General features: G+C 43.1%; 1 protein-coding gene across 4 annotated transcripts in view; it reads left to right on the plus strand.

The window, feature by feature from the left end:
• ULK1 (unc-51 like autophagy activating kinase 1) overlaps positions 1–16,787 on the plus strand; it is an 80,791-nt gene that overhangs the window by 21,743 nt on the left and 42,261 nt on the right. For all 4 annotated transcript variants that reach the window (XM_062589655.1, XM_062589657.1, XM_062589656.1 and 1 more), the window contains exons 7-10: positions 2,626–2,799; positions 4,610–4,683; positions 7,358–7,459; positions 12,731–12,789. In XM_062589655.1, the coding sequence (XP_062445639.1) occupies positions 2,626–2,799; positions 4,610–4,683; positions 7,358–7,459; positions 12,731–12,789 (409 nt within the window). The remainder of the gene's footprint in view (positions 1–2,625; positions 2,800–4,609; positions 4,684–7,357; positions 7,460–12,730; positions 12,790–16,787) is intronic.

The following is a 16,787-nucleotide window of genomic DNA, read 5'->3' on the forward strand; positions in this document are numbered from 1 at the left end:
TAGAAGACTTTTGGCTGGGAATGCTTGAGATTTTTAGAGAAATTGTTCTAGTGGTGGTGTTTGTTCTGACTTTCTACAAAGAAAATCTGATGTGAAATGAAACCTAGTAAGACTGAAGTAAATCAGAAGGAGGAGTCTCTGTGATGCTTTTTGTTCTTGTTGGGTGATTTCTTGAATCTCTGCAGAGATTCTTGAAGCTTCTGAAAGTGTAAGTTGTATTTATTTCTCTCTCCTTCAGTTGGAGATTGCTGCTGCGATCCCATTCCCTAGACTGATGGACCGAGAACGAGAGATAAGGCCTTGTGTTTTTCTGTGTTATGGCAGGTCTGTGAATGGAGGGAGGTAGAAGGGCATCTCCCTGCACTCCCTCAGTAACTGCCTGCCCCTGTTTTCTGTTACTGAGGGAAGCTTCTCGGTTTCACGATCTTGCCTCGCTGCGCTACTTCTGCAGCTTGGTGACTTCACTAAGCGACAGCAGAGGAATTGGGGGAATCCGTCTGCAGGCTTAGGCACTACTTATTGTTTTTCCTCTAACATCTTTCAAGCTTAAGAGCTTCATACAGAACTTCTGTTAAGTGGAAAAGGTTAAATTCTGCAGAAATTAGAAGCTTAGAGGCCCTGTTTTTGTGTGGATGAGTGGATTTTCTGACCTTGGTATCAATTTTTTTCAGTTTGAAGGATTAGAGACCTCATTAAGGAGGCTTAACATGCTTACTGGGAGAAGGTATCTTGCACTCTGTTAGATTCTTAAAAAAATGAGACTTTAAAAGAGAGGGTAACGCCTTAAAAATGTGGCATGCTATTGGAACTGCAGGTCAGAACAAGGCTCTAAAACAGTTTCGCTGCTAGAGGCAAGGTGAATTTAACCAGGAGTTCATTATCTGGCTTTGATACTGTTAAGCGCTGCCAAGTTTCAAGTCTTGCTTCTTGTTTGGGAGATAATGGTACAGTCAGACTATCCTTTCCTGGGCCTGAACCGAACTGGGTAAGAAGTTTTGGAGCCCTTGCTGTTTTATTTAAAGGCTATGGTCCTTGTTTTAACTATTCCTGGATAACTTCCCTGTCTCGGTTCACTTGGGGCCATATTTTGTGTGTGTTGTGAAGACAAATAGTGGGTAGGAATGTGAAGTGTGCAAGAACCACAGAGAAGGGAATGGCAGAAATATTTGAGAGACCAGTTGTTAGAAGCAGAAAACTGAGCACAGCTAAGCCATGATGCCAGAGCTTTAGTAGACAGAAGCTGGTACACAAATGAGTACCCTGATATACTTCAGCTGGAGGTCTGTCATTTAATGCACTCATAGAGAAAGCCTTGTTACAGGTGAGGCAGTATTTTTTTCTGGGGAAGATGCAGGTAGGTTTGGTAGGCTTGCATCTGAGCTGCCTCTTGAGCTTTAAAATCCTGTTGCAGAATCTTCCCTTCTTGCACAGGAGTCTTTTGAATTCCAGCTGAGTGCCAGTTCATGGGGAAAAAGGCCCAGGAAGGAGGGAGAAACTCTATATACATGTGCACTTGTGTCACGTGTATGAACCCAGGACCAGCTGGTACCCACAGTGACATTTTAGCTCTGCTTGTGCCTCTTCTAGAACAGTAAAGTTTGGGAGCAGCAAGAGTTTATTTTCTATTCTAAATGCTGTTTAACTGACCTTTGTCCCTTGCTGTTTCCCATGCACATATTTTAAAGTTAGATTTTTAATTTCCTGTGTTGCGTTAAAGCTGTCTGCAGCCTCATCTGTGTTTTCATAAGGATTCCTCCCTTCTAGCTGACTAGGTAGGGCAGCGTTTTGAAGCTTGTGCCAGTTTGGTTTAAAGTCTTACTAGAGAGCAGCTGGAACAACACTAATGAAGTCTGAAGTAATTTACAGGGGGCTTCTATGAAAGAGAGTTTTTCAAGTGTTTTTTTTTTTTCTTTGCCTGACTTGTTCAGTGACTGACAACAAGGCAGGCCAGGAGCACTATTGATACTGAGACTTGTTCAGCAGACTGCTCTGAGCTTTGGCGAGAGTTTCATACATATAGCTCTTAAAATAATTAGAGCAAACGTTGTGTCAGTCTGTCTACAAGAGCCTATTGGACATTTTTAATCCCTTTAGTATTTCATAGCTTTTACACCACAGTATCATTGAGCCACAGTTCATCCAAACACCAGCATGGGGAGTTAGCATGATGGTTTGGTCTAGTCTGTGATGGTGCACCAAGGTTAGACCTAGACCTGGATTCAGTCAAATTTCTAAGTTACAGATGCGTAGTGATCATGCACGCTGACTCTGTCTCAATTGCTTCTGAAGCCCTAAACCTTATCAGATGTCATTTTTGGACCCAGCTGATAACTCAAGTTTAGTGCTTGCCGCTGGCCTGAGTTCAGCCTGACCATGTTAGACTGTGAGGGCTGAAACAGCCCTGACTGCGGTGTGTATAAAGCTGTGGTGAGAAGGGAAAGCAAAACTCATAGTACTAGTCTCTGCACTAATTGTTCAGAAATAGTGTGGTGAAGAAAAAAGCTGTACATGGAAATAAAAATGCCAAATTATGGCTAATTGCTGTAGAGAAACTGCCATCTTGGTTCTTCAGAGAACTAGCATTATGATTCTTTGATCTGTGTGTCTCTGTTTCCTCTTCCATAGCTATGCGGACACTTAGTGAAGACACCATCAGACTCTTTCTCCAGCAGATAGCAGGTGCCATGAAAATGCTGCACAGCAAAGGCATCATCCATCGGGATCTGAAGCCACAGAATATTCTCCTTTCGTATGCTGGAGGCAAGAAATCAAATCCCAACAACATTCGCATAAAGATTGGTAAGACCCTGTTACAAGCATCACCCTAAGAGCTCTCTGGAAAGTTTGGTAACTAATAAATGGCAAGCCTCGATTTTTCTTTTGGGAAAGAAAAATTTGTCTAGATGGAAAAAAACCCCCTCTCTAACGTTCCCTAAGGTTTTCCAGCTTGCTGTGTTAGTTCCTCTACTAAAATAATCAAGCTCAGCAAGCTCCAGTCTGTCTCCAAGCAGTAGGAGCAAGAGCATTCTGTTCTGTCAGGGTAGAGTCTAATGCAAAGAAAACTGGACAGGCCTTCACAGCTTGAATAGCGCCTCACTTGGTAAAAACAAATACCAACCTGCTTTAATTGGCTTGTAACCTCCAGCCTTGCCAACAAATGAGTGCCTGTAGTGATTTTTGTCTGCAGCATTTAGTGGAGTTGAGGTAAAATATTGGTGTCTTAAGGCCTAAAACTAGCTGCTGATCTCAGAAATTATAAATCAGGCACAGTTGTTTCCACTGTTCGAAACAGAGGAAGACTTCTCAGTTGCATCTTGAAGAGATTCATTGTTGGCATATTAGGCACAGAGGGTGGCAAGCAGCACAGATGGATTGGCAGTTGGGACAAATGCTCCAAAAATCCAGTCACGGAGCACAGATATCTCCTGTGGTCTCTGTGAAATGAGTGCTAGATAACATCACTCTCAATACATGGATGTTTGTCCAATTATGTTACAGTTCACAAGGTGAAGCTGACAGCAATTAGATAAAAGTATTCCTTGCCTGAATCCTGTCCTATGGAGAAAGTGTTAATGCCTTCATTTGTCTGAGAAGTGAGGTTCAGTGAAAAAGCTTGTTTGAAACATTGCTGCCATTTAGCTATAGCTAAAGTATTTGCTGAAATGCAGAGGTCTCTGGAATGTAGAAGTGACTGGAGCTACAGAGATAGGCAGGAGGGCTGCTGACAGCATGCTAGCTCACAAGCACAGCTGTTCTTCAACTTGTCATAGTCTGTACCTGCTCCCTCCTACTTCCCTAAGTAGTACATGGTCCAGGAGAGGGTATAGGCAACCATAGCAGTCTGTTAGTGACAGATGACAGTGTAAACAGCTGTGTCAAATCTCCTTGCTTGAAATATCTGGTAACCTTGAGAGAACCTCTAACCATCATATGATCAGATGCTGAGTAACCTGCAGATGTAATTCATCTTGGTATTCATAGCCCCTGGCTTTTTTAGCTGCTGAGTGAACTAACGGCTCAATTTTCTCTCTTTGTATCAGAGTTATTGTTGAAACTCTTCTAAAGGAACAGTTTTCAATCAGCTTATTCCAGAAGTGTTGGTGGTGGCAAGCACTAGTTTCTGTTGGGTGTCTGTTACTCTTTAGGTTTTTCAGTGGAGAGGAGCTTTCAGTTCTCCAAACTAAAAGCAGAGGTAGCAGCAGATTTGATAATGCTTTGACATATATGTATGTCATAGGTTTTGCTTTAGCTAGTGTGAATTGGCACGCTCTCACTGAAGTCAAGAGATTGTAACCAGTTTCTGTCAGTTGGCATTTTGGAATACAGGCAAATGGATGAATAAAACGTGTCTGATTTCTAAAAATGGAAGGAATTTGCTCCTTTGAATACTTTTTTGTAGTTTCATTTCCCTTTTTCTAAGGTCTGTAGTGTACATTAATAACTAACACAAGAATGTTGGTGTTCAAAGACAGAGTTAACAAAGTCCTGTGGAAAAGATGGAGTACGTCGCTTGCTGCAAGGAGTAATGGGGAGGAGGGCAGTTGGCTGAGGAAGAGGCAGACCCTTTAGAATGAGTACCTGATCTTGACCCATCTCTTTCTCTTTGTAGCTGACTTTGGGTTTGCTCGATACCTGCAGAATAACATGATGGCAGCAACATTGTGTGGTTCACCTATGTACATGGTAAGTGAGTTTTGCTTATAGGTCTTTCTGTATTATTCTTACTTTGCTCCTCCAGAAGCAAGGCCTTTCTTGATGAATATCAGGGTAGCTGCTTTTCGCCCCTTGGCCCCCGAGTTACTTGCAGAAGTGGAATTTTCTTGTCAAAAAACAGGTATTGTATTGGGAGACTTCATAAAATCCTATCAGCCTGTAATGTCAGATGACAGGTGCCTGTGGTACTGTGTTGTCATCTAAGTTTCAGGTGAGCTGTTGATAAGTAAAACCAAACAAAATAGAGTATTGATCACTGTTTCCAGCAACAAAAGGACTGAAGGCCAGGATGATGTTTCATGCATCTGTCTGTCTCTTGAGGCGTTGCTTCCTTGGAGAGGAGCATCAGCCACTGTGCTGCAGCAGGCCTTTTGAGACAGTATTTCCGAAAACCCACTGTCACCTTGGGCCCCTGCAGTGACTCTTGCCAAGCCCAGAGCATCAGCATCAAGATTCCTGTTTAGAAGCAGTTTTGTAAAGTTCCCAATTCTTACTACTCTTTAGTTTCAAAAAATCCATTTGGGCTGTGAACCAGTTCAGGTAGAGATCCTGCCATCCTTGCAATGTGTCTAAACTGGCATCTAAATATGTTTTGTTGCACATAAAACTCTATTTATAGAGTTCACCTGCTTCTGTTTGCACTTTGCATTTTATGCCTCCTCCCAAAATTCTTTCAGACTAACTGCTTCAGGAATGATTTCTTTGCTTGTGAAATAGATGTGTTTAGAAACAAAATGATCCATGTCACCTCCTTGTACCTTCCATCCTGAGACAAGGATGTGAGGAGGTGATCTCTTGTTTGTGTTTATGGAAACAGTCAACATCTCAGTGTCACATCAGGACAGTTAAACTAAAAATGACAAAACCAGGCCAGAAATAAAAATGTCAGAACAAACTGTAATACTTCCTAGAGATGTGGGTGTCTGAGCTCAAAGTAAAGAGTTGATGTGGATCAATTTAGGTTGGAATTTTCAGAACTGCCCTTGGGGAAAGCAGGCACCTGATTCTGAACATGGTTTAGTCCCCTTAATTTTTCTTTGAACTCTTCAGGCCCAGAGTTAGGCTGGGCTGCACTGCATGGCAGTGCCGTATTTGATGGTCTGTTTCATCATACAACTTTTGCAAAGCTGACTCTCTCTCTCTCTCTCTCTCTCTCTCAACCTGATGTTTACTTGACTATGCTGTATGTGTAGATGATGTCACTTTTTTTTCCCCTGGTGAGAGTTTCCTGAATTGTCTATTTTTAGTGATGCTTTTCTTTTTGAATCTCTTGTGAAAATAAATCAAAATACCTAGCTCCTTTTTGAAAGGGCTGGAGGAAAGTACTGATGACACTTTTTTCTTTAAAGAGCTCTTGAGACTCCTTTTAAGCTTAGAAAGTTCCATATTGTTCTCTGTTTATTGGAGGATTTAAGGGAAGATGGCAAGGGAGGGTTAAACTGGGATTTAGGGTGGATGTTTGAAGTCTCTTTCTAATGCTATTGAGGAACTTGAGTTAGCCCTGGGAACATCTGCTAGCAATGCAGGCTCTTATACTGCTTTCTTAGCTCATAGCCCATGGCCGTTCTTTTCATTTTCTTTTGTTAAAAAGTGTGTTACCAGTATGAGAATGAGCTTTGTGTCTGAAGCATGATATGATCAGTGTCCTGTGAGACAAGAAGCCTCCGTGCACAGTTCATGTCCTGTTTTAGCTTAGCTTTGTTCAGTATCATGCCTGTTTCCCTTTGGGACTGACCAGGCTCTGGTCTGCAACTTGTTTGCTGCCATTTGTTTCCATTACACGTGGCCTTTTCTCCTGCAGTGCTAGAAAGTTGATCCCTTTCCACGCTGGCAGCACTGAAGTGAAATCTGTTGTTTTAAGTGTATGGGATTACCAGGCCTGCCCATCCGTCCCTTCTGTGCTGCTGTTCCTGGGGCGCGTTGCCTTCTGGACCATGAGGCTCTGCGGACTTGTGCTGCTTCCAGCTTCTGGAACAAGCCTGGGAGGGAGCAATTGAGGGCACGGTGTGAGGTTAGACCTCAGCCTCTGAGGGCCAGCAGGGCTCTAGCTGTCAGGAGTGAAATACAGATCTGCCTTTGAACCCCAACTGTGTCATTGGCAGTGGGCTCTGGTGCATAATTAATATCCTGCCATCTTGGGCTAAGTGATGTGATGCTGCCTGGGACAGAGGCCGGAGCTTACCTGTTCACCTTGGTTGTTTACCTATTACTTGCTTTGCTCTGAAAGGTCAGTCTGTGCCATTACAAGGAGACTTCTGGGTACAGCTTGATTCAGCAGAGATTGTCACCTGAGAAGGGAATGGACTGGGTTTGCCCACTGTAGGCAGAACAGTGTAGGTTTTCTGAGTGTGTGTTTGCTTCTTTTTTTTTTTTCGTTCAGACAGAAAAAAAAGACAAAAAACAAAGTCTCTGCTGCCCCACTTTATGGAATTGCCCCTGCCAAGGTAGCATTACAGTCTTCTCAGATGGGAACAGATCTTTCACAGTTACTAGGAAACCTGCCTCAGGGGTGCATGTGTTTTTGTTTGTTTGTTTGTTTGTTTTTAAGGAATATTAGTGGTTTCTGGTTCTTTATTGAAGCTGCCAAAAAAGAAAAAAGCCACATCTTTTTATAAAAACAGATTTCTGTTCTCTCCCCCAAAAGGCACCAGAAGTCATCATGTCTCAGCACTATGATGCCAAAGCTGACCTCTGGAGTATAGGAACCATAATTTATCAGTGTCTGACAGGAAAGGCTCCTTTTCAGGTACGTTGCTTAGATTTAATGTTTTGTGTGTGTGTGTGTGTTGTTTTTTAATTTTTAATCCACTTGCTCTATGGCTTCTGTCACTTATTTAGTCCTATAGACCTGTGGAGGTCTACGGTCCAGCATACTGACAGTGTGGTGCTTTACGTGTTGTAATTCTGGAAGTGTTACTGGAAGATGACACTGCTTCTCTAGGCTGTGTCTCTGTGAAATGTATCTTCTGGGTATAAGACCTCAGTAAAGGTCATCCCTGCAGAAAACTTTCTTGGATTAGTTAAGAAAGAGATGCTTGAGTTGCTGATACTTCTTCACATCTTTTGAGCTTTGTAGAACTCACTTCTGTCTAGTGCATGGATTATCTAGCCATGCATCCATATCCATGGGTTATTTGTCTAGTGCAGATTAAGACCAAACCTCAAATTTGCATACTGAGTGAGTGTCACTTCCACAAACTCCTCAGCTTCTTAGATCAGATGGGTGAACTATGGCCTTTATTTACTTTTTATTTACTTTTTCCAAGTTCTGACACCTCTTCACTTAAAAAAAAAAAAAAAAAAAAAAAAAAGGGGGGGGGGGGAGAGAGAGAGAGAGAGGGATTCTGTGGTGGGAGGAAAATTCTGTTCTCATGTAGTAATCTAAGCTTTATGAAGTGCAGGACTTCTGACCTCTAGTTCAACAGCTCTTTAGGATTTCATAGGCATTCAAGATCTCATGTAAAATTGCATGATCAGGAAGGATAAAGTGAATTCTGAATCTGTTGCAGGAAAGAGCAGGCAAATATGGAAGTAAACTAATGGTGCATTTTGGTTTTTAGATTAGTACTAAGAAGGTTTTTCTCCTTGAAGGTGTGTGCGTTTTGTTTGCTTGCTTCCCTCCCCCCCCATGCCAAATGCTGTAAAAATCTTCTAGTCTTTCATGCCAGTGCTTTCTAATCTTGCTAACGTCTCCCTTCCTGTGTATTTAGGGCAAGACTTCATTTCCTTGGCTGTGTGTTTTTCTTTTTCTTTTAATACCCCACACAAGTACATAAACTCTTGAATCGCTCCCATTTACTGGCTGCATTTGCTTGTCAGTCTCAGTATCTTTGTTTAAGAGAGGAGAAAATAACTATCAAGAGAAAATCTGTGCATTAAGGGAAAAAATATGGAGGTGGAAAAAACAAAGATTTACCTTGCATGCCTCAGTCTTGCACTGATTTATTCTTATAACAGAGCCTTTTGGTCACTGAAGGCACCTTGATATCCTACTCATTGAAATCATTTAGGTATAACTGACGTGGTGACTGTCAGAGATGTTTTGCACTTACAACACTGTCATCTGATTTCTTTGAAAAGAAGTAGGTGATGTGACTTTTACCATTGATCAGTGAAGCATGCTATGGAAATGGTCTGAGAATATTTGTTCTTAAAGGATTATTCACAGGAAATAAAATTAATTATTAGTCAGCCTCATTCATCTCTCAAGCAAAGGTTTTGAAGGGGGAAGGTGGTCAGAATATCAATCCTCTGCTTGTATGTGTGTCCTCAGGTTCACAGAGATGAGTGATCCTGTAATGCCTGTGTCCCTTCTATTGAGTGAGGGCAATTTGCCCTTGTAGAGAGGAATAAAGGGGCATTTAGGTCCCTACCCAGCAGGTCCTGATCCTTGTTTTGTGCCAGCCTGCCTGGATACTTTCTTTCTTTCACATGTACATCTGACATCTGCTGGGCTGGGGGAGGGGGTCGTTTGTTTTTCTATTTTAATTTTTCCCCATGCCCTTTGCTCTTTTGGGGGCTGTATTTTGAAACAAAATGCTAGGCCCCATTTGTTAGTGCAGCAACAGCTGTGGATCTGTTTGATCAGGGAGAAAGAAAAGCTCAATCCAGATGGTCCTCCATGTGCCATCTATTTGTTTTGACCATGTGTCTTACAAACTGCCTTCTCCCAGCTGCAAGTCTCAGGTGAATGAAGTCTGTCTAGGTCAGATGTTGGAAAGCTAGTTAAAAGTTAACCAGCTTTATTTCTTTAGCTAGATTGCATTGTAAGAATTTGCTCTGATGGCTGGTGGTCTCTGAGCAGGTGAGAAGACATTGCTTATGGGGCTTTTAAGAGGGTTGGGGGGGAGAGAGAGAGGTAGTGGACAGAGGTGATGGATATGTGGTGAGAGGTGCTGGGAAGCCCATGGAGGTAGGGTTCAGCACTTTTGAAATTGGCTAGTTATCTCCCGACCTACCTCGAGACAGCAGTCCCAAGTGGTGCCACCAGCAGACCCAGTTGTACAGGGCAGCTGGGAACTGAATTTCTGACATGAACAACTTCAGGCTAAATCCTCACAATGCTGTCTCTCCCGTACTTGCAAGGACATCACCTCTATGCTTACAGACTGGAATCTCCAGCAAAACCTGGAGCACAGCTTGATACCTTCTGCTTTTAGCCTCTTAGCTGTTCGCTGTGTAAGCCAGCTGGGCAACTTCACAGGAATGCTAACCAAAAGGAGTCAAGTATTATGTGCAGCAAGGAGGAAGGAGTAATTTAAAAATAAAATGGGCTTCAGGTGGCTGTGTTGGATGGAGAAAAGATCAAACATGTGAAAGGGCTGAGGCAGCTGTCAATCAAGAAAGTGCTTAAATCAAGGCAGAGATGTGTGTATAATTCCTAGCTGTCTCAAAGTTAAAATTAACTATAGCTGGGTCACCCAAGGCAACTTCCCAGAGCTATTCCTGCCCCTTTCCTGCCTCTTTGCATGCAGACAAAATGCTGAAACTGTCAGATGTGGACAGTTGGTAGGATGGCTGGTGAAGCTGTCTTAAGGAGCTTTTTGTATTAAACATACCCATAAACAACACAGTGAGACTGCCAGAAGGATGAGATTAATAAGATTCAAAATCCCTATAAACAGATTTGCTGAGCACTGTATTAATGTGGAATTGTTAATTTGCTTTGCTTAGCAAGTGGCCTGCAGTTACAACTCTTCATCTCTGTCACTGAAGACTTTTGAAGAATTCAAATGGTAGTTTTAACATCTCCTAAACGGTTTTGCATTTTCCATAATCCACAGAGAAGTAGTATATATTGGAGGAGGAGATGGGCAAAGTGGCTGAAGGTACCAGTGGTTTGTGAAATGGATGCTAACAGCGGGAAAGCAATGGGCATGTCCAGGCAGGTGCTATGAGCAGAATTGTGTGACTCAGTTGTTTAGTAGTGAAGTTGTGTGGAGATACAGTTGTTTTTTTTTACCAAATTAGTGGTGATCCAAAGTTCCTGGTGCTGGGCCCCAACAGACCACTGGCTACATCAGAGACCTGAGATCCAGAGTCTTGAATTTTTTGCTCTTGGGGGCAGCTGTAGTGAGAAAGCATAGTCTGGGTGGTCAGAGGCCTGACATCACAGATATGATCGTTGCTGAACAAGTGGGAATTGTGCTGAGAAAGCAGAATGTGGAGGAACAGCATCACTTTTTTGGGAGGCGGAGGGGAGGTGGTAAAAAGCAGGCGGAGGATTTTGTTTCCATCTAAGCTAGTTCTTAAACTCTCTCTGATGAACTGGACTTTGCATATGTGTTTCTCTTAACATAGTCTGTCTTTATTGTCAGGAAAATATTTCACAAAACACTGTTTGAAGTAGAGGTTCATTGTATTTCTGAAATGAGTAGTAGTGACGGGAAGCGAACAGAGGAAGCAGCCAAGGCTTGTGTCTCTGATGTGAGCGAGCACTTTGCTTCCCTGCAGCGGAATTGTGTTCCTCCTTGTATGCATGTCTGTTGGCGTAGTTTTCCAGGATGCAGAGCATTGTGGCCAAGGCATTTGGTGCAGTGTGGACGTTTGCTGCATTAAAGTTTGCCAAATATTAAGAATCTAATTACAAAGCCAGATCTGCAAGGGGAAAAGTATAAGCTGGAGTTTTACTGAACTGAATTGAATGTCACTGACTGGAAATGCCGTTGTGTGTATTTACTTCTGCATAACAACATGCTGTGCTCTGAACAGCAGTCATGTAATGGTTTGTGAAGAGCGTAATATCTTTGCACCTTCTGTTTGGGACCCTGCTGATTCTGTAAACAGCAGAGGGTGGGTTATTGCAGAGAGGAAAACCAGATCTTTCTTATTTCTGTCTGGAATCTCGTTGGTTCGTGCCAGTGTCTGTGTGTGCATAGCAATGCCCATCGTACGTTACTGGTACAGATCGGTAGTATAGCTTGGGTTGCTTAGGCTGTGCAGGGAGTGTTGTCCTGATCAGTACTCCCCAGTCTGACTTCATCAGCTTTTGAGACCCTCCCTGTGGTTTTTCTTGGAGCTTTGTATTGAGCTTTCACAATTGTCCTTAATTTGATTTTTCATCTTCAACCAGAGGGAGTAGGTGATGTTGAAACAGCATCTTGTGTAGCTGTTCTTTCAGCCATGCAGTGTTGTTGGTATTGATGGCCATCTGCAGATTGGATTGTCTGATTTGCCATTTTAAGCATCTTAATTGACCTTAAATGCTTCCAATTTACAAATGGAAGTGGGTGGAAAGCTTGAGGTGTGTGTTCTCTCTCTCTTTTTTCCTTTCTCATCCATCCTTTCCTAAACACTGCTGTAGCGATAATGGATTGCACACAAATATTTGATCTTCCCTCCTTGTTTGTATATACCTTCATGTGTGTGGCACGTCATCCAGCCCACTCTGCCCTTGTTAGAGAGACTCTGCCTAACAACTAAAGCTTGAAACAGTTGGGTTAATTTAGTAGTCCTGTATTTGGGGTATAAAATCAAAAGGAGAAATGACATGAGATTTTTGTACACTGGCAATTGTAAACCTCTTGGGCATGAGAGGGGTTGTGGCTTGACCTTCTGGCTTCCTGGAATTAAGGTAGGAAAGTTGGAATTGCTGTTTCCCTATGTTCCTGGTTTCTACACACTCAAGCTCCCTACCCTTTTTCTAAATACTGCAACACTAATCCACGTTCTCAGCAGGAGCTGCCATTTGTCATTTGGCAGTCCTCACGTCTTCAGTTTTTTTGCTTCCTGGGTGAGGCTATTAGGCAGCTTAGACCTCAGCATCAGACCCACTGAAACAAAGCTCAGCTCTCAGAAGGGATCAGGTGAGGGATAAAAAAGCAGGAGGTTGAAATACTGTATTCTTGCTCTGGCACAGCGTTGGCTTTTCAAGCTAAAGAAGGCTTCAGGTTCTCATTGTGCTGGTTCAGCAATTGCAAAGTTGCCTCTGCTCTTCAGAGTAACTAAAATGAAAATACTAATCCTCTCCCTTTTATTGTAAACTGCTTCATGCACTGGTTTTCTTTCTCCTCTGTAGGCCAGCAGCCCACAGGATCTTCGTCTCTTCTATGAGAAAAACAAGATGCTGATGCCGAAGTAAGCATTCTTCCAGTGTCCCTGTTTGTTTCCACTTGCTTACACTGTATTTACCCCTGTCCCCTCATGCTCCTGGCTTGTTGCTCAGGGATATAACTAAAATATTTGTCCACCTGCCTTTCGCTATTCCTTAACTGGTAGCAACGTGGCCCAGAGCAAGTCAGACAGCAGCTGAATGCCAGAGTTGGTACTTTCCCCTTCCCCAGATATTCCTTCCCTTCTACGCTACAAAGATTCAGGGTTTATTTAGAAGCAGCCATTAGTGACTTCAAGAGCCAGCTGGTGGTTGGTTTCCAAGTAGGGTTTTCCCTGAGGCTGGAAATGATTCTTAGGAAGAAAGCATGGCAATTCTTCAATCATACAGGGAGCCAAATAGTGGTCTCTCCTCTAACCTGCGATACCTGACTGGAGATTGCATTCCCATTTTTTTCCATGTGTCCATGTCAGGACAGCAACTGCTCATGTCCATCATTCTTGTAGGAGGAAATACATAACCTCTATAAAAATGGACACTACTGCAGTTTCCAAGGGATATGCAGGGAAGGTATCTGCTCTCATCCTACAGGGTGCATGTTACCTAGCAAAATAGCCAGCTGCCACTGAGTGCTGTGATTTGTCACTATATTTTGGTTTTGTTGCTGTGGTCTTTTCTTTTGAAAGCTTTCTCTGAGCTCTTAAAGCAGAACCTTGTGTCTGCTATTAAAATCTTAACCTAGTGTGAAGACAGGATTGAAGTTGCAAGTTACTTGCCCAAATACTGAAAGAAATTTTTAAACAGAAAAGTTGCTTCTGTTTGACAGAGCTGCAAATGCAGCCATTTGTGCAGGAAGTTCATTGAGTTGCTGTATATGCTTTTTCCTTATCAGTTTAGACAGCTCCAAGAGATAGTGGAAAGAGCTGTCAAGAAACCAGAGCTCTGATTAATGACCTGTGCTATGCATTTAGATTCCCTTTAGGTACTTCCTTTTTGATTTGGGGAAAGGGGGGAACTTTTGATGAGGATTAAATATTGGGCCTGTGCATACACTTCTAGATGGAACCAGAGCATGTGATGGAGTAAAACAGCCAAACAAGGCAATTCATAGGCAAACAACCACCAGGTAGCTGGAGTCAAATAATCTGTGTGGACAGAAAGTACAGCCCCCATTTCCTGCAAAGGGCCTAAAAAGAAATGGGTGCCCACCTTTGAGGTAGTTGCTCTTAGAGAGAAATAAATCCCTGTGATTGAAAAGCTTCCTACTGCTGATATGACCTGTTTGCCCTGCTGCCACTTTAGCCTGTGGAGCATGTGGTAGGAGGCAGCCAAGAGGAGAAACAAACTCAGCAGTAAGAGGACAGCATGTTTGTTCTTGTAGGGATTAATTCTCTCCCTTTGTACTGAACACACTGTGTACGCATTGTATTTACCACCTCTGCTTTTAACTACCATATTGCACCAAAATTTAGATCCAAGGCCATTGTTTGTTTTACCCCAGAACTCAAATCCACGGCTGCCTTTGTGTTAGTGTTGATCCTATGCTTTCCAAAGTTCGTTAGTCTCTAATGTGAGCTGCAATCTGTGCTATTTCCTGAGTAAACATGAATAAACTGCCTCCTCTAGCCTTGCCAGCGCAGGATGAAACATGAAACTGTTCGAGTGACCTTGTTCTCAGACTGCTGCAGTGCCAGTGTTTGGTTTCACTCTCCTTGGGGCTAGTCAGGCTGGCACCCACCTCCCCAGCATCCCCATGGGAGATGGTGTGCTCCAGCTTGCAAGTGGGGTGGGGAAGAAAAGCTCCTGCGAGCCCCACGAGCAGTCTCTACCTCAAGTTGGTGTGACTGCAGACTGGTGAAATGCCATTCCGAGGTGGGGAGCTCATGGCAGTTAGGGGTAAGCCCAAAGGCCTCAATTTGAATAGTACTGATCTAATTAACATTGATTGTACTCATTTGCGTGGCAAAGTATATTCTAGATCATGGGAGGAAGGAGGCAGTTTTCTTACTCATGTTTAACAGGATGGCCTCGGAAAATAATCCTGTAGAGTAAGAGGAGGCAGACAGGCTGTTAGCCTGCGCTATTTTCAGTCTGCTTTGTGATTTCTCAGGTCTACCACTTGACCTGCCTGTTTCTTGGCTTTAAATTCATATAAAAGCTAAAGTCATTGCTGGGAAATGGACTGATCTTGGATGAGTGTTTTGTCATGAATAAAAAATGACGATAGTACTGGAGGACTGCAGGTCTCCAGCACTAATGTATTTTTCAGGAGAGTCTGCTAGCTCTGGTATCTTGAGTTACTCTATTACACAGTGTGCTTCTGAGGCATGCCTTTTTTGACAAGTTTTCTTGTTTTTTGTTTTCCTTGGCTCAAATTAAGTCTCAGTTTAACTGCATCCCTTCCCGAGTTCCTGCCTTCTTCCTCCATCAGCCTGTGAAGATGTATAATTCTGTCAGGGTGGAAAAATAGCTATAGTTGTTTTTTTTGTCAAGGATGGAAAACCAGCTCCTCCAGGACAAACAGGCATGATGAATGCTTGCTGTGACTCTGAGTTCTAGGAATCACTGGGCTCAAATTCCTGCACAAGTGAGGCCTAGGACTTCATAGAAAAATAACCGGATAGTGCTCAAACCTATAAATACACACCTTGTCTAGCATCTCTGGTTTCACTCCTGACTGAACAAGATTCTATTAATGCTATCTAGCACATTTTTTCCCTCCTCTTGCCCCAGCTGTTTTTTTACCCCATCCATGTCAGGGGTGGAGGTGGTAGAGGAGGTGCAAATGCAGTTGTCTCTTCCCCGTGTGGGTCAGACGCTATCTTGGGCTGGTGAGTGATGTCAGCCCAGTGAAGTGGAGCCCTGCCTGCGCGAGCCACGTGCTGTCCTACTGAGTAGACTCAGGCTTTGCGCAGTTAAAATTGCTTTGCTGAGTGCATATGCCATTACCTTAGCTGACCCTTGCATGAGAGGAGGAAAAAGCCTGGCAGACTGTGGGGGCCATGCTGGGCATGGCCATGATAAACAGAGTTAATACCAAAAGGAGCTGGAGCCACCTACGCTTAATTTGGAGAGCTCTGCTCTGGCTGTAGTCAGGGCCCTGCTGTTAGGGCTCCTAACAGCACTCTAGTTACTGAGGAAAGTCAGCATAGCTGAATCCACTTATGCAAGAGCTGAACTCTGCTTTCCCTTCCTTAATCCATTCATTTATTCCCTGCTTTGTGCAATATACCCAGGTTATGAGGAACTGCCCTGGTCTCTCCCTTTCCCCCATCTGCTTGTGGAATGAGGTGCAGTGTTTCACTAGCGCTTCTGTGCTGTGATGGTCACTAAAGAGTGTTATTTCCTTCTCTGCTGTACTGCAGAGTGGGGAAATAGCAGCACTAATTTTAGTTTGCTTGGGTGGCAGATGCTCTGATCTTAGTGGCCTTTGATTAATAAATACTGTATAACAAGGGAGCAAATAAGCAAAGGTCACTTGCTAGTCTTATATAAGCTGCATTTGAAAAGAAATGCCTTAATAAAATAGTAGTAATTGGTGATAAATTTTACTACCAATGTCTTAATTGGAAACTTCATCTAAGTAACTGCTTCATTTTAGTGATCTCCTTGTTCTCATTAGAACGAGTGGAACATATTTTCTTAGAATCATAGAGTCAGTAAGGCTGGAAGGGACCTCTGGAGATCATCTAGTCCAACCCCCCTGCTCAAGCAGGGTCACCTAGAGTATGGTAGACAGGATTGGATCCAGGCGGGCCTTGAAGATCTCCAGAGAAGGAGACTCCATAACCTTTCTGGGCAACCTATTCCACTGCTCTGTCACTCTCGCAATGAAGAAATTCCTCCTCATATTCAGGCTGAACTTCTGTGGTTCAGTTTTTGCCCATTGCCTCTTGTCCTGTCACATGGGACAACTGAAAAGAGTTTGTCCCTGTCCCTTTGACACCCTCCCTTCAGGTACTTACAGACATTGATAAGATTTTATTTATCTTGTGCAACTTATTTTATACTGAATGGGCTTAGC

Source organism: Rhea pennata, chromosome 17, assembly GCF_028389875.1.
Source record: "Rhea pennata isolate bPtePen1 chromosome 17, bPtePen1.pri, whole genome shotgun sequence".
Lineage (NCBI taxonomy): Eukaryota > Metazoa > Chordata > Aves > Rheiformes > Rheidae > Rhea > Rhea pennata.